The 18,150-nt window shown below is 42.4% G+C and overlaps 1 protein-coding gene across 1 annotated transcript in view; it reads left to right on the forward strand.

Annotated features, from left to right (window-relative positions):
* LOC107292094 (cytochrome b-c1 complex subunit 2, mitochondrial) overlaps positions 1-11,680 on the forward strand; it is a 13,774-nt gene extending 2,094 nt beyond the window's left edge. Inside the window, exons 2-14 of the mRNA XM_015821153.1 lie at positions 487-570; positions 672-821; positions 2,315-2,379; positions 2,888-2,944; positions 3,082-3,206; positions 4,142-4,239; positions 5,437-5,494; positions 5,597-5,692; positions 6,190-6,389; positions 7,974-8,054; positions 8,264-8,340; positions 10,393-10,546; positions 11,463-11,680. Coding sequence (XP_015676639.1) covers positions 487-570; positions 672-821; positions 2,315-2,379; positions 2,888-2,944; positions 3,082-3,206; positions 4,142-4,239; positions 5,437-5,494; positions 5,597-5,692; positions 6,190-6,389; positions 7,974-8,054; positions 8,264-8,340; positions 10,393-10,546; positions 11,463-11,546 — 1,329 coding nt within the window. The 3' untranslated portion in view covers positions 11,547-11,680. The remainder of the gene's footprint in view (positions 1-486; positions 571-671; positions 822-2,314; positions 2,380-2,887; positions 2,945-3,081; positions 3,207-4,141; positions 4,240-5,436; positions 5,495-5,596; positions 5,693-6,189; positions 6,390-7,973; positions 8,055-8,263; positions 8,341-10,392; positions 10,547-11,462) is intronic.
* Positions 11,681-18,150: the final 6,470 nt, after the last annotated feature.

Genomic DNA, 18,150 nt, shown 5'->3' on the forward strand with positions numbered 1-18,150 from the left:
CGGGGGGGGGGGAAATCTGTTATTAGTCTGTCAATCAGATTAATAACAGATTCCACCTCCCTCCCTTTTACCTGAGCGGGGGTGGGGGGATCTGTTATTTGTCCATCAGTCTAATAACAGATCCCCCTTCCCTATCTTTTAGCTGGGTTGCCTATTTATCTTTTTTTAAAAAAAATAATTCCTATTGTGTATAGGTTTTTGTAAAACGTTTATCTTTTCCAATATTGTAAATCTCCCAGAGTTACTTTGTGTAAGAAAGATGGTCGATACATTTAATAAAATGAAAAATAAATAAACATACAACTCTCGGATGAAGAATTGCACTCCCAAGTGGGCTGGGACTTGTTTTCTGATTTGTATTTAATTTTTGTGGTATTTTAAAATGTTTTTAGGGTGTTGCAAACGTTATCTTACTGTCATTTTTTTAAAAAAAGCTTACACACACACACATACAAATTTGTCTTACACTTGTACTCTCCTTTACAGAAGAGGTTTTATTCTGTCCAGGCTGCACCCAAAGTTAAAGGCTCTGTAATACCCCGAGTGCAGCTTCCCCCTGAGGATCTTGAGGTCGGTCTGAACTTGAAGTATTCTTTGCATTTTGACATTTTTGTTTAAGGGTATAGTCACATGAGCCTTACATGGACCGACATCTCTTTTCCTAAATGCAGATCACAAAATTATCAAGTGGCTTGGTGATTGCCTCCCTGGAAAACTATTGCCCAGTTTCTAGCATTGGTCTCTTCATTAAAGCAGGCAGTAGATATGAGACTTCCAGCAATTTGGGAACGTCGCATCTGCTCCGTCTTGCAAGCAGCCTGGTGAGTTGCCCTTGTTGATTTTCTTCTAGAACAGCGGTTCTCAACCTATGGGTCGCGACCCCATTTGGGGTCGATCGACCATTTCACGGGGATCGCCAAGCAAGGCTGTCCGCCATTTTTTTTCCCTTTTCCGGCGGGTGCCTTACCTCCCTTGGGCTGGGCCAGCTGGTGGTCGGCCTGCTCCGTCTCTGCGCTTGCCAGCTACGCCTCGGCCGGTGCAGGGGGCGGAACCACGCATGCGCGGCGCTCCCGGGCAGGGAAAGTCCTCAACTTATGACCGGTTGGGTAGTCCTCGACTTACGACCGGTTTAGTCCTCGACTTACGACCGGTTTAGTCCTCGACTTACGGCCGGTTTAGTCCTCGACTTACGACCGGTTGGGGGTCGCGGCATTAAAAAGGTTGAGAACCACTGTTCTAGAAAGTCAAATGCACTAAACGTGAATTTGAGGTGGGAGAATCAGTCAGGCAGCTGAGTAAAGTCCAGATAAAATGATGAAAGAATCATTTTTTCCCCCTGTGTTAAAAAAAAAATGGCCCAAAGAGAAAGGATATAGAATGGCCCAGTTAGCCAAATTGGTTGCCAGCGATTGGCCTCCAAAATTAGAAGCTTTGAAGCGCAGTGGGCTAATACTGCCTGATTGTTTTGTAATTTGGAAATGCTGCTTACAATACAATGAATGGTTTCACATAACACATTAGGCCAGGGTTAATTCCAGCCTAACGTGAATAAGCTAAAATTATGGATCAATTTAAGGTGCTTAAAAGCAAATGTTGTAGGGCCCCTTTTGCCATTGAAAGTCAACTCTAAGTAATCTTAACATATTACGGTTATATGCTATAATTACCTTAGTTTGCCTTCCTTCAGGTAGCATTACTAGTTAGCATTAATTAACGTTAATACTGTTGATAGATTCAGTTTTTAAGCAGTGAATTTATCTAAACTTTATGTCCCTCATATTTTACCATATTTTGTCATCAGAGTGGGAGAGCAAGAGGCCCAGAGCAGAGCAGGGTTAAGAAGCTGTGACTCCTCTAATATAGTCTAGTGGTGTTAGGATGGATAGGCTCCAGGCCTTTAGAATTTCCCAAAAATATCGACCACTTAGCTCAATTCTCCTTTGCTTTGCCTCATCTTTCTCAATCCTGCCCATCATAAGCTAAATAGCTCGAAACAATGAGATTGATTCAATGTGTCTGGTTATAATGCACAAGGGCAGAGTTATATTTCTTTCGGGCTGCCCTTTGCCTTGATAGTTACAGCTCAGAATTTATTTATTTTTAAATAAATATTTTATTAATTTTCTAGTTTTACAATCAAATGCATAATAGACAACATGTTGTCTGGGTCCATTAGTAATCCAGTGGTATATATTAACTTCTTCAATCTAGATCCAATATTACACCATCACGTGTTTCCTCCCTTCTTCCGGTAGTACCTATTTTTTCCATTGCAGCTCAGAATCTTAAACCTTTTTTCCCCTTTTTCCATCAGAGCACAAAAGGAGCTTCTTCCTTTAAGATCGTCACGGGCATTGACAGCGTTGCGGCTAATCTCAGGTTTGTTACTAAAAGTTCGCCTTTTTTTTTTTTTTGAAGGGTTTGGGGAAATGGAGATGGATTCTCACGAGCGGTTTGCTCACTGGGCGATTCTTTCCATTAAAAGGCGCATATTTTGAGTTTTGTATTTTGTCAAATAAACTGCTAAGGAATTTGAATTGCTCATGGTAGGCAACAGAGCAGCTGAGGTCTTTAAACGAACAGAAAAACTGGAAGCCTGTCATATTGAATCATCAAAATTGAGCCTATCACAAAGATTTTCTGGATTTACAGAGGGAATTTTCGTGATTTGTTTTGCACAAGTATTTTCTCAAGTGTATTGGAAGATAGACAAGTTGTAAGAGCAAGACTGTTGGTTTGATAATCTCACCTTAATACTAGTGATGACACCCCCCACACCCCCCCACACCTCCATCCATTCATTCCACAATGTGGCTAATGCTAGATTTCAGATATTTCCGATATATTTTCTGTTCTGCAAGTTCTTCATTTTTGTTCTTTTCTCTAGTGTGACTGCTACACGGGAAAACATGGTTTATTCCGTTGAATGTCTGCGTGATTACATGTAAGCATCTAACTGTGTAACAAATCCCCCTTTTCAGTTCACCCAGTGAGCATTCTCCTTGATAAAATTGTGGAACATTTTTTTCTAATCATTCTTCTGTTGAAAGCCCCCCCCTTTTTTTTGCTTGCTTTATTCAGTGATACTGTGCTGGAATATTTAATAAATGTCACTACTGCTCCGGAATTCAGGCTGTGGGAGGTATCTGAACTCACTACCCGTCTAAAAGTTGACAAAGAAATTGCCTTTCATATTCCCCAGACCTGTAAGTGTGTGTGTGTTTTTTTTAAAGTTGGTTGGCTATAGTTCTTTAAAATGGGTGGGAAATTTTTCCTGCTATGACTCTGTTTCTTCAGAGATTAATTGCTACATGAGGAACACAAGTGAGTCCACCCCTTTCATTTTTCCAATTCCATTATTTTGCTTTCCTCTTATCTCCTGCCCTTTTAGACCAAGGGTCTCCAAATTTGGCAACTGTAAGATGTGTGGGTCTTAAACTTATAACTTTTATGCCGTGCTGACTGAGGAATTCTGGGAGTTGAAGTCCACAAGTCTTAAAAGTTGCCCAGTTTGGAGATCCGTGTTTTAGACTGATAGAGGACATTGCAGAATTCAAACACGAGTCTGACAAATTGTTCTTTTTTTAGATTTAGGCCACAGGCGGTCTATCATTCCTATTTTTTAAAAAAAGAAAATCCAAATAACTTGCTCATTATTACAGCAGTGTTCTGAATATGTTTTGAAAGTGGCCTACTAAGTCTACGTTCAAAACTATTGCGCTCTCTGTGAGTGCAGTTGCTTTTAGTCAACAATTCTTATTCTTTCCTATGATAAAGAGACCTGAGTGTGGGTAGGTCTCCATTACTAATTACCTAAGGTTAGGTACCACTAACTCCCAGTCAATATCAGTAATTTATGCCTTTGCTAGTTTGTTAGGAAGTGTTCATTTCTACTTTTTTTTTTATTAAAAAGAAAATCCTGTCACGGGTGTCTCAGTTGAGAGAAAACACGATTTTTTTCCTGGTAGAACACAGTTTGGATACAGATTTTATTGATTACATTAATATAGCTGCTCATCTCACGCTGGTGACTCTGGGCAGTGGACGCAATTAAAATAAGAAGAAAAAGTTCTTTGACTTGCTTCATAGTCAATTAAAGTGTTCCCTTCTGGTTTGTTTTTTTTTGGTTTTTTTTGCCTAGGTGTTCTGGAGAATTTGCACGCAGCCGCTTACCGAAACGCCCTGGCTAATTCTTTGTATTGTCCAGATTTCATGATTGGCAAAATTACATCAGAACAGGCAAGAATCTGAATGGTACTTTTGCAGGGATAGTACATGGAGATGCTCTGCTTTGTTCATCCATAGACTCAGACAAGGCAGGGCTTCAGATCTTGCAGGAATGGTTAGCAAAATATGCCAGCCTCAGACGTAACGACGAGTATCAGCTCAGTAGTCTTTAAGAGGGATCAGATAAGACAGAAAAATACAGGTAATTTTTGACTTAACCACCCTTCGTTTGGCAACTGTTCCAAAATTAACAGCCCTGAAAAAAATGACTTACAGCCAGTCCTCACACTTATGACTGTCGCAGCATCCTTGTGGTCACCTGATCAACATGCTGGTGCTTGGCAACTGGCATGTATTTATAACAGTTGTAGCATCCCCGGGTCATGTGATGGGCATTTGCGACCTTCCCAGCTGGCATCCAACGAGCAAAGTCAATGGGACGAAGCCTGATTCGCTTAACGACCTCATGGTTCATTTAACAGCCGCCGTGATTTGCTTTACAGCGGCCAAAAAAGATCGCTTAATTCAGGCAAAACTCACTTTGCAACAACAGGGCAAGAAGTTGTGATTATTCTGCCTTTACTATCGAAGAGAGGAGCTGGGCGCCCCAGCGGTGGAAGGAAGTTTTCCCATTCTGCTGGCGGACTAAATGGAGGCATCTTTTTAATTGCTCTATGGCAGAGTGGAGAACTTTGTATGTGATCCAGAAGGATCCTTTTTATCCTCTCACGTTAGTTACATGTCAGTGTCAACCCTGCTAACATCGGATGGTTTTGCATTGACAAGAGATGGAGATGCAGCCATTTTCTTCTTTTTGCTTTTAGAGCTAGGTGATGCTGGTGAGGGGGGAGGAATGTGCATGAGAGTCTAACTAGACATAACAACACTGAACCTAATGTGAGAACCAAGGTTATTGAAATAAGAGATTGTAAGAATTGGCGGGCTGGAGAACAGGAGGGAGAGCTGTGCTTCAAACTAATTGGGGAATGTGATTTATGACTGTTAACTGGAGGAGGGAATTGTGCTTTGATACTATGTGCTCGGGAGGGGAACTCAGTTTTTGGCTTCGATTATGTAGTCCCGATGTTATGCTACTCAAAATAAAGATTCTTTAAGGTAAACAATGCCTCGAAGTTCTTTGAAGAGTTTCATCTGTCGGAACCATGACAGTCAGCTCTTTTGAAGAGTTTATCTCTCTCTCTCACACAGTTGCACCAATATGTCCAGAACAACTTCACAAGTGCCCGCATGGCCTTGGTGGGACTCGGTATGTAATCTGCCCTTTCTGTTTTACGCCGTCCTGAATTCTGTTAAAAGACAACACTTTTTTTCATTTTGGGGTGTTCCTTCTGACTCGGGCGTCTTGCAGGTGTCAGCCACGAGGACCTAAAGCAAGTGGGAGAACAGTTCCTTAACATTCGTAGCGGGGCTGGCATGGCTGGCGAAAAAGCCAAATATCGCGGAGGTGAGTGACAGTCTTCTACTCTGGCTTTGTGAGTGGGGTGCCTTTTTTCAGCACTCTTAGATGGCTGGGAATATTTAGCAATTCCTGGCAGTTATTGACTTCCAACAGTTGAGTTAGTGACCCAAGTTACAATGGCACTGAGAACAGTGACTTATGATAGCTTTTCACACTCACGACTATTACAGCGTCCCCGTGGTCACCTGATCAAAATTCAGACACTTGGCAGCTGACTCACATTGATGACAGTTGCAGTGTCCCGGGGTCACGTGATCCCCTTTTGCGACCTTCTGACAAGCAAAATTCAAGGGGAAAAGCCAGATTCACTTAACCAACTGTGTTACGGACTTAAAAACCGCAGCGTTAACAATAAGGTTGTAAAATGGGGCAAAACTCAGTAAACAAATGTCTCAGCAACATAATTTTGGGGCTGAATTGTCATAAGTCGAGGGACTACTTGTCCTTAGAACTTTTACTGTTATTTCTCCTCTTCTCTTAAGGTGAAATCCGAGAACAGCATGGTGATGACCTCGTCCATGCGGTTGTAGTAGCAGAGGGAGCTGCTATGGGAGGTGCAGAAGTGAATGCATTTAGCGTCCTTCAAAATATCCTTGGAGCAGGACCTCTCATTAAGAGAGGAAGCAGGATTACCAGCAAACTTGTCCAGGAGATTGCAAAAACAACTTCCTTACCCTTTGATGTAAGCACTGACACTTATTTTTTTCCTTTATATCAAGGGCCTAGAAGGTCTTCTTTATATTTTGGGGCTGTGCGTGGCAAAATAACTCCAGGCCGTTTTTGGCACTACAAATATTCCTTGTTTAGCCAATTGGATTGTGAGTTTGCTTCAACTTCCCTTTGATTTTAAACCTAAAACGGTGATAAATATGTGAACAGAGTTACTTTTTCTCCACCGTCATAACTATGATTAGTCACCAAATGAGGACTAGGTAGTCTCTTTTTAATGAATATAAATACGAGGTTCTTCCATCAGTTTTGCCCTTGGTTCATGCCAGAGGTGACAAAATACCTCTTTCAGCCCTTGAACTGTATAATCAGGTTAATGATAATCAACTTGCATTCACTGATCATCACTTTTTAAAAAAAAAATTTTAAAGGAAGCCTTTAAGACGTCTTGCAATCCTGGGCACCAGTTAGAAGAAGCATTCTTCTCTGCTATGGGAATAGCTGCATCTTATAAGATCCTTGTAGACCAGGGGTCTTCAAACGTGGCCCTTTTATGAGTTGTGGACTTCAACTCCCAGAATTCCTGGCTGAAGAATTCTGGGAGTTGAATTCCACAAGTCATAAAAGGGCCAAGTTTGAAGACCCCTGTTGTAGACAATAGTGCATCAACTAAAACAGCGGTTCCCAAACTTTTCTATACTCTGCACCCCTAGAACACTTCTAAAACATTCTCGCACCCCTTCCAAAAGTTCGAAATAACGGCAACAAATTATGCTAATAATAATAATAATAATAATAGTAGTAGTAGTAGTAGTAGTAGTAGTAGTAGTAGTAGTAGTAGTAAAGCTGGAAGGGACCTTGGAGGTCATCTAGTCCAACCCCCTGCTCAGGCAGGAAACTCTATACCATTTTGGACAAATGGCTGTCCAGTTTCATCTTAAAAACTTCCAGTGTTGGAGCATTCCCCGCTTCTGGAGGCAGATTGTTCCACTGGTTAATTGTTCTAACTGTCAGGAAGTTTCTCCTTAGTTCTAGGTTGCTTCTCTCCTTGATGAGTTTCCATCCGTTGCTTCTTGTCCTGCCCTCAGGGGCTTTGGAGAATAGCTTGACTCCCTCTTCTTTGGGGCAGCCCCTGAGACATTGGAACACTGCTATCATGTCCCCCCTCGTCCTTCTCTTCCTTAAACTCGACATGCCCAATTCCAGCAATTGTTCCTTGTATGTTTTTGCCTACAGTCCCCTAATCATCTTTGTAGCTCTTCTCTGTACTCTTTCTAGAGTCTCAACATCTTTTTTACTATATAGACTATAATTTATACTATATAGACTATAATATAATTATAGACTATAATTTTGAAAACCCAAGTTTTCAAATCCCCGGTTGGAAACCCCTGAACTAAAAAAAACATGCTTTTCTCTTTCGGCAAAGTACATGAAATTAATTTATCTAGATTTCATTAAGTAGGAATCTTAGTTTGTAAGCAAAAGTTTAAATTTCACCTTAACTCCCAGCAGATTGCAGTGTTAAAAAATAGGTTATATTGGGGGGGAAAATAATATGCTAGAATACGCTAACTGAAGTGGCCTTCTGTTACAGGTTACAGCATTCAATGTAAATTACTCTGATTCTGGTCTTTTTGGCATATATACCATCTCTCCAGCTTCAGCCACCAGGGAGGTAAGTTATCAGGGTTGATGTAACTCCAGATCACCTCGAGGCCTGTGAATTGCTTGCCACTCCCAAGTGTGTTCTTAGGGTGGGTGTGCCAAAAGGTGCAACTCCTTTGGGAGGGACTCAAGGGGAAAAACGGGTGTCTTTTGAGGGTGGAGTACCTGCAATTATTGCAGCCCAAAGTAACGTATTTTATATATCATGGTTGTGTCGAGGTAATCAAAACTGCTTTGAATCAAGTGAAGGCGGTTTCCGAGGGTGGAGTTACTGAAGAAGAAGTGAAGAGAGCCAAGTAAGTTTTGCTCCCCCCTCCCCCCCCAAAGATTTTTTGGTTATAGGGTGACTTGTTCACTCTCCAAAAATATTGTGGCTCCTTCTTTCCCGTTTAAACTTTCTTGACAATCCGGTATGGGCACGTGTAAAATAATTCTCTGGATCTGTTGAAACTTTATTAAGCTAGAGTTTCAAAAAAAATAAAATAAATCACAGCCAAAATGAACAACAAAGTGGAATTCAGAAGGAAGGCTGTAACAGAGAGAGAGCATGTGGTTTTTAGTACGTGTTTGCTTGTTTGTTTTGAGTTTTATCCCGCCTTTATTAATTCATAAGTAATTCAAAGTGGTGAACATATATAAGACTCTTTCCTCCTCCTATTTCTCCCACAAAACAACCCTTTGAGGTGGGTTGGGCTAAGCAAGAGAGGAGCTGGCCCAAAGTCACTTAGCAGGTTTTCATGGCTAAGATGGGATTCAAATGCACCATCTCTTGCTGATTGGCCCAAGGTCGCCCAAGCCAATTTTCCTGTCTAAGGCAAGACTAGAACTCAGTCCCTTGGTTTCTATGCCGGCACCTTAACGACTTCACCAATCTGGTTGAATGCAGAACTTTTCTGGTGTCTCAAGAGCCATGTCTGCTTGAGATTCTTAATCATTGCTGTGTAAGTCGAGGGAATACTGAGATAAGTGGCCAAACAATGTGTTGTATTTGCAACCAGTTGGATCAAGGAGAGAAGCAGCCTAGAACTGAGGAGAAACTTCCTGACAGTTAGAACAATTAACCAGTGGAACAACCTGCCTCCAGAAGCGGTGAATGCTCCAACACTGGAAGTTTTTAAGAAGAGACTGGACAGCCATTTGTCTGAAATGGTATAGGCTTTCCTGCCTGAGCAGGGGGTTGGACTAGATGACCTCCAAGATCCCTTCCAGCTTTATTATTATTATCTTTTTTTAAAAAAGGAGCAAAAACACCGTTATCCAAAATCTGTTTATTCTGAAGTTATTTATTACATGATTTGATAAAGTGCATGATTATGGCATTTTTCTCTTGGAGATATTTTACCGAAACTTATTTTTGTTGCCAGTTGCATAAGTGAAATTTTTCAGATGACTTTCCTCACGTTGCCTTCCTTAGAGAATCTCCTTAATGCCACAGTGATGGCCGCTTTAGCGTAACCTACATCCTTGGGATTCAAGCTGCAACACAAAATAAATAACACAAAATAAATGTTTGTTGAAAGCAAAGCGACCATAATTGGAAATGTATTCAGTTTTATCCTTAGTGCACATTTTTTTTCTCCCATTTTTTTCAGTATTTATCTCATGATCAGTTAATCGAGAACCTGTACCATAGTTTTGAGAAAGTCAGCATTGTCGGGGTAATGCATTGAAAAGCTTACGAATCAAACTGGGTGATAAACTTTAGTTAACTAATGGATGGTCCTCATTCTTTGTGCCTGACATTAGACCAGGGGTAGGCAACCTTGGCTCTTTTATGACTCGTGGACTTCAACTCCCAGAATTCCTGAGCCAGCCATGCTGAGGGGAAAGGGAGAGGTTTCTCAGCTGAGCCATGCTGGCTCAGGAATTCTAGGAGTTGAAGTCCACCACACATAAAAGAGCCAAGGTTGCCTACCCCTGAATTAGACCTACTAAGGAAAAGCTGCACATTGTGGAAGGCACTTTTTGTGTATCTTAGACTCAAGACTTTTCCCTAACTTGTAACAATCAACAGATGTTTTGTCACTTTCCTGTGGAAACTTTCCTAACCCTGACTCAGGGGTCTTCAAACTTGGCCCTTTTATGACTTGTGGACTTCTGGGAGTTGAAGTCTACAAGTCATCAAAGGGCCAAGTTTGAAGACTCCTGCCCTAACGCATTAAAACACAGTAGCTTTGTATCAGGGATATCCAACCTTGTCAGCATGCTGGCTGGGGAATTCTGGACGTTGGATTCCATGGGTCTGAAAGTCGACACGGTTGGACACCCCTGCTGTACATTGTAGAGATGCCATTTTTATGAGTTGTGATCAGGCTGCTGTTCTTCCCTTCCCTCCCATTCCTTGACAGGCAGCAGCTGAAGGCAGCTTTTTTTACAGCCGTGGAGTCTTCAGAAGGTTTGCTGAACGAAATCGGTAGCCAGGCGTTGGCATCGGGGACGTACACATCTCCGGCCAGCGTGGTTGAACAGATTGAGTCGGTGACCACGGCTGATGTTGTGAATGTAAGTCTCGCACCAGTCAGTCATTATAATAAGATCAGAAATCAAATTAAGCAGGTTTTCACCTTTGCGTTTAGTAGGCAGGAATTGGGGGCCACTTCTGGGGTCTTAAATGATTTCCGTCGTAAAATAGTCAACAATCCTCATAACTGACTGAACCCTGAATCATGGGTACCCCCCCTCATAACTGACTGAACCCTGAATCATGGGTACCCCCCCTTCAGTGCTAAGGGTCAGAGTTTGCGCCGAGATTCTGTAATGCCGATTGCAGCTATATTAAGCTGGGGCCTGTGGTTAATTTGCACACTCCAAAGTAAATGTGTTCTTACTGCTCACACTGTAAACGATAATTGTTTGGAACTGGGGATATTCTGCATTTGCCTCTAATTTTCATCCATGTTTACTGTCTTCGAAGGCCTGCATTTAATAGAAAAGGGGACAGAGATAAATTAGCATGAGTTTGCTGTTCTGTCAGAAAGATTGCCTCCCTACAGGGAGTCCTCGACTTAATGACCATTTCTTTAGCAACCATTCAGAGTTACAACCGCACTGAAAAGAAGGGGTAGGAGCAGTCCTTGACCTTAACGGTTACAATATGCTGGGGTCCTGTGATCACTATTTGTGACCTTCCCAGCTGGCTTCTGACAGTCAGTAGGGGGCAGCCAGATTCACTTAATGACGGCATGATTCCTTTAACACCTGCTGTGGTTTGCTTAACTACCATGGCCAAAAAAAGGTACTCACTTAAGAACTGCCTTGCTTAGCAACAAAAATTCTGGTCCTCCTTGTGATGATAAGTCCAGGACTCCCTGTTATTTTAAAAGAGGCTGTGAGCTTAAAAGAGTATATTTAAAAAGGAACAGACTTTGCCAATTGTTAAGTATCTTTACCAGCCATACTTTCTGCTTTATTTTCTCAGGCGGCCAAGAAGTTTATTAGCGGGAAGAAGTCGATGACAGCCCGGGGAAACCTGTCAAATACCCCTTTTGCCGACGAGTTGTAAGAAAGCAAACACAGGGTACGGCTGTAAGGTGAACCCCAAAGCAGCCGGATCGACTGCTCTTCCAGGTGCTTTGGCTTAACAGATTTCTATGTCCATTTACCTACGTCAAATAAAGTGCAGAAGCCATACAGCAATGGAATGGCCAGCCTTTTGTCTCCAAAAACTAGATTGCAGAAGTTGCCAGCTTTGGTTGGACGGGGCTGTAAGGCTTGTAAAATAAATCAATAAACTAAGAAAGTGAGTCCTAGCGTAAGGTGTATAAACAAAGGTTCTGAATATTGGGCTTTGGGATTAGCTATTTCAAAGGGAATTCTGTGTACCAGGGGTCCCCAAACCCCGGTCCGTGGACCAGTACCGGGCCGCACAAACAAGCAAAGCCCCATCCGCGGGATGCAGGCAGCACACAAAACCACGCAGCCTTCAGTCCGCGGAAAAGCCTCTCTCCACGGAACCGGTCCCTGGTGCCCAAAAGGTTGGGGACCTCTGATCTATACGACATGTAAGAGGCAGCGCTATCGGTGCGGTGGTTTTGAAGTAAATTCTTACCTCTACCTCTTTCCGTTTTATACTTCAGAGGATGGTTTCCGGAAACTGTAAGAAAACTGATCGTGGTTTTCTTCGTCCCTTCTAAGGTAGTTCCTCCATAGGAGGGCATTTCTCGTTTCAAACCCCCCCCCCCCCAGATTTTCCCATCTCCAAACAGATGAAAACTGATTTCCAGTTCGGGGATAACGGGGCGGGCAAACGAAAATCCAGCCCAAAGGTCCAATGCGGCGCCCCCCAATCTTGGCCAGGCCAAAGATAAATTCAGGGGCCCGTCTACTCAAGTTCGTAAGAAACATTTTCAAGCCAAAATGCATCCGACACGGAGGAAGAAGACGAAGTTGAGGGTGGGGCTTTATGTTTGGGCATAGTCCAGTACGGAGAGGATGACGATACGTATAACGTCGACATGTCCGCCTCGCTTTCCGTTTCAAAGTCCTGATGGATCATAATGTCACAACCGATGTCGGAACCCACGGTAAAGGTATAGGTTTTCCTTTCAAAAATGTGCCAGTCTTTGGAGATCCATTTGGGTTGGTGGATCAAAGGCTCGACGGAAAGCGAGCGCACAGCTTTCATGTTACGGAGGCTGTGGACGTTATGGACGCTGTGGAAGCTACGGACGTTATGGACACTATGGACGTTATGGATGCCATGGAAGCTACGGATGTTATGGACGCCATGAAAGCTACGGACGTTATGGACGCCATGGAAGCTACGGACGTTATGGACGCCATGGAAGCTACGGACATTATGGACCCCATGGAAGCTACGGACGTCATGGATGCCATGGAAGCTGTGGACGCTACGGACACCGCCCACCGATAAAGCTCTTGTGCGTTCAGGTTCTTGGTAGCTTTCCTCACTGCCCTCCTCGCTGTCCTCAACCTTCCCTTCACTCTCGTTCTCCGAGTCTTCGCTGCTCGTCCAATTTTCCTCACTGGCGTAACTCTCTATGCTGAAATGTAGAGAAGGATCAGTTCCCGCAGGGAATCGTCACACTGCTTTTAGTATCTATTTCTCAAAAATTGGGACAGATAACAAGCTCTCTTACTCTGTTGCAGGTCCTTTTAATTCAGGGATGTTTACGAGGGCCGTCTGCCACCGGGTAGGGATCTTAATAAAATCCCTGTAAACCTGGATTTGCAGAACGGTTCCTATGGGAACGGTGTGCAGGAGCTGTCTGAGTTCTCGCAAGGTCCAGCCTAAGACATTCGCGTGTCCAATTTTGAGTAGGATATCTCCTGAAATGGGAAGAAAAAAACCAACGGGATTGATCCGTGGTAGCTGCCAATCATTGCTTAAGAAACATAGTTGAAAATTGCAGTGCTGAGTAAGTTTAAGAAAGTAATCAGCTTCAATCAAGCATAACAATAAAACGGGGTGTGTGTGTGTGTGTGTGTGTATGTGTGTTTGTGAAGGTCTGGAAAACAATAAAAGAACACATCCCGAAGTGTTGATTGCTCAAAAATCAAGCAGTCCTTCACCAAGAAGATTGATTGGTTGATTGATTTATTGATTGATTTTCTATGCCACCCACCTCCCAGACAAGGTGCCTCTGGGCAGCCTGATTGATTGAAATTTTATGCTAGGATAGGAGTCTTCAAACGTGGCCCTTTTATGACTTGTGGACTTCAACTCCCAGAATTCCTCAGCCAGCGTGCCTGGCTGAGGAATTCTGGAAGTTGAAGTCCACAAGTCATAAAAGGGCCAAGTTTGAAGACCCCTGTTCTAGACAAATCTTTTGAAGGGAGCTAGATCCCTTATAGCACCCATTGGGGAGCTGGCTGAGGAATTCTGGGAGTTGAAGTCCACAAGTCTTAAAGTCGCCAAGGTTGAGGACCCCTGGAGTATAGTTTAGGGTGGGTTTTTCCATACTTGGGAACTAAAAAACCCTTTTCCTATTGTAGTGAATAGGTCTTCATCTTGTTACTGGTTTTGTATGGTCTCACACTGGTTTTGTGGTTTCGCCTCACCTGCTTGGAGTTTGCCGTCTTTGGCAGCAGCACCTTTGTCTACTACACCCGAAACTTGGAGATAAGGCCCATTCTGAATAAGTATGATACCTAGACCATCCTCGTCCATCTGAATATTTGTTTTGATGGTTGTGCTCAAAGTATGTTCAGAATCCTCCATGTCCGAAGACTCATCTAAAGTGACAAATGCAAAAGCTGAGCTTTTTGTTTAATCATTAGTGTAGAACTCCATCCTGCCCAGTTTCTTAAGACAACACAATTCTTCTGGACTATATTGTACAAAAGGTCCACATTTACATTTTTAACCTGTCCTTTAGGCCAGGGGTCCTCACCCTTGGCAACTTTAAGACTTGTGGACTTCAACTCCCAGAATTCCTCAGCCAGCTTTGCTGGCTGAGGAATTCTGGGAGTTGAAGTCCACAAGTCTTAAAAGTTGCCACGGGTGAGGACCCTGCTTTAGTCAACTTTAGATCTTGCTTTCTTTCTTACCAGCGTAATTGGAAGAAATTGTCCTGAGCCATAAATAGACAGCATATTGTGCAAACTACTATAAACCGTGGTTTATATTGGAGCATGTTGTATAAAGCCAACTTTGGTTTATTCAAATCAAACTCTCGTTGCATTCTGAAAAATGTCCACAAAGTATGGATCAGACCAGCATGTAAAACCTGTCTTTCCTTAGTCTGATTCTACCCCGCCCCGCCCCCGAGCTCACCGGCTCAATTTTTTCTACAATATGAAATTTTGAAGCAACCCAACCCATAATGCATTAGAATTTGCATTATATGCAAGATTAGAAATATGTTTTTGGGGGCGCTTACCTGAATCCCAGTCACTCTCATCATCTTCTAAGTCAGAATATAAACTTTCTTCATCTGCAGAGAAAGAATACGAATAGGTTACAAAGCTTGTAGATCCTGGCCAAAAGTATAAAGCAGTTAGCCATCCTAATCTAATGGACGTGCTCTACACTTGAGCTTTTTGCTCAGGCCAAAGCTTAGCAAGGGGCTTTGTCTTCTATATATAATATATATATAATTATATAATCTATATAAATAAAAATGTAAATGTTCGTTTGTTCAAAATCTTAAATCTCCGAAAGTTCTTCATCGATTGCTTTGAAATTTTGACACAACGTTGCATTCGAATACGTGTGTGTTTTTATATACCTATATTATATAGATGTCACACCTGTGACAGGTAAAAACATGCTTTTTTGAAAAACAGCGCCATCTGTTGGATGTAAAAGCAACACACACTTTTACCAGACTGAGCCACAGCAACGCGTGGCTGGGTACAGCTAGTAGGAAATAAAGAAAAACATGGAGATGTTTGTAAAATGGGATCCAATCCCAAGTTGAGTCCCAACGCTTGAGGATGTCTAATGGCGTTTGCTCTTTAAATAGCAAATTTCAGCGGCATATCATTTAAACTGCCTATAAAGTCCTATTTTAGAACATAGAATAATAATAGTTGGAACAGACCTTGGAGGTCTTCTAGCCCAACCTCCTGAAATGATATAAGAGACCCTCTATCATTTCAGACAAATAGCTGTCCAGTCTCTTTTTGAAAGCCTTCAGAGATGGAGCACCCACAACTTCTGAAGGCAAGCTATTCCACTATTGGGAAATTTCTCCTGAATTCCAGGTTCCTTCTCTCCTTGGTTAGTTTCCAACCATTGTTTCTTGCCTTTTGGTGCTTTGAAAAATAGTCTGACCTCGTCTTGGTAGGAGCCCCTCAAATATTGGGAACTTTGAAAAGGCATTTGTTACTAAGCATTGGTGGCCGCCTCCTTGTGAGAAATTTGAAGTTGAATCCGATGCATCTTTCATTGGATGCCATCTGAGATGCTCACCGATCAATAATAAGTACTGCTTAAAGAAAGAGTTGGCCTGCAGTCATTAATTTATTGTGTAAGTACATGCAGGAATGTAACAGTGATGTCAACATCTCTGGGACTTTTCCACAATGAGCAGCATTTGTTGACCCCAAAATCTGAAAAGGTCAGTCGCAAGACTTTTTATCAAATTATTGATCGCACTGATGGAAGGAGGAAGGAAGAAGGAGAAGAGCAAGAGAGAAGGAATTTAGCTATAATGGTACCTGATGATACTTGAGACCATCTTCTGAAGGTCGGCCTGGCTGTTGACCTCCTCCTGAAATATGGCCACTTTAGAGATGACTTTCTTCTTTCAAAAGACCTCTCTCTGGTGGAGGACCGCCTTCTGTCAGAAGGTCTCCTCCTGTCAAATGTCCTCCCTCGGTCAACTGATGACCTCCTTCTGAAATATGGTTCCCTTGCAGAAGATCTCCTGGCAGATGATCGCCTTCTGTCGGATGATCTATCTCTGGTGGAAGACCTTCTGTCAGAAGATGTCCTTCTGTCAAAGGCCCTCCCTCGGTCAGCTGATGACCGCCTTCTGAAGTATGGTCCTCTTGTAGAGGGCCTCCTGGCAGATGATCGTCTTCTGTCAGATGATCTCTCTCTGGTGGAGGATCTCCTTCTGTCAGAAGTCCTTCTGTCAAAGGTCCTCCCTCGCTCATCTGATGACCTTCTTCTGAAGTATGGTCCTCTTGTAGAGGGCCTCCTGGCAGATGATCGTCTTCTGTCAGATGATCTCTCTCTGGTGGAGGATCTCCTTCTATCAGAAGAAGTCCTTCTGTCAACTGTCCTCCCTCGCTCATCTGATGACCTCCTTCTGAAGTATGGTTCTCTTGTAGAGGGCCTCCTGGCAGATGATCGTCTTCTGTCAGATGAGCTCTCTCTGGTGGAGGACCTCCTTCTGTCAGAAGATCTCCATCTGTCAAAGGTCCTCCCTCGGTCAGATGACCCTTTCCTGTCAGATAATCGATCTGAAGAACCACTGATCGAAGACTTGAGGGAAGGTGACTCCTTGAAAGTTAACTCTTTCTTAAAAGTAGGCTTTTGAGGATCCATGGTGATCAGTCCTCAGCAGGATCTATCTGGAACCCAACATAGACAGAGACTACATGGAAAGTGGAAATGACCACTAATCTGAAAATATCACATTAAGGAAGAACACTGCGGTAGGCAAGGTGATGACGATGCCTAGCAACAGTTTAGAATCTTAATGGTATTTGAATTCCAGGAATTTTGGAACTTTCAAGGATGAATAAAGATTAAAAAAAATCGACTAGGCAGATTTAAGGTGCCTTCACAAGCTTCTGAAATATCTGGCATTGTTGCAAAAGTGGAATTGTGGAAAAAAAAAAGGATCGTTCATTTGATGGGCTCACACCCAACACTGAACAATGTAGTTTAGATAGCAGATCTTGACTGAATAGCACAAATGAAAATGGTCCTGTTGTAAACAATGCATAAACTCTGAGAAAAAATAAGGCTCTACAATACTGTAATTTTTTTTTTTGCACAGCAAGCCATGGAGATAATATCCTAAAGGTTGTTTTCAAGGGTTTTGAATAAACGTTGGGAGTTAAGTACTTTCTCAGAGACTCTGTAATTTGCACAGATGGATCTAAAAATACAGCAAATCGACCATCCGCTGTGTAAATGTCAATGGCAATTTAGGGCAGTAGCAGTGTTATGGGTACGTCCTATCAAGACAACCCTCGTAAGGAAGGGGTGTTGCTATGGTTTTATACATATATTTAGAATTTTTTACAAGTCTGTGGTTTTCAAATTGTTAGGAATTGGCAGTTTAATATACTACTTATCTGTCAAACGTCTGATACTACTGGATGCAAATTAATCATATCTTAATTTGGGGGGGGTCTCTTGTGGAAGAGCTGTTTAGCATTGCTAAAGCAAAACTTTTAGAATGGGATAACCCTTCAGGAATCACGCACCCAAGCACATTTTACAAACGGTGTTCATAGAAACCTGATTTACAAAAAGGGCTTTGTGTAGTAAACAAGTAAAATAAATAAATAAAAAGAAGTTTGAAATTTTTAAAAAGTAAGCGGGGAGAACGAGTTAGAACTCCAGAAAAATTAGATCCTCTTCTTAAGCCAATTGACAATGGCCTGGACCCAAGTTGCGTTAATGGTTGTTAATTGTGTTATCCAACTCCTGTTGGTTAAGTGCCAGTTGTGTGTGTGTGTGT

This window comes from Protobothrops mucrosquamatus, unplaced genomic scaffold, assembly GCF_001527695.2.
Source record: "Protobothrops mucrosquamatus isolate PMUCROS unplaced genomic scaffold, P.Mucros_1.0 scaffold1264, whole genome shotgun sequence".
Taxonomy (NCBI): Eukaryota; Metazoa; Chordata; class Lepidosauria; order Squamata; family Viperidae; genus Protobothrops; species Protobothrops mucrosquamatus.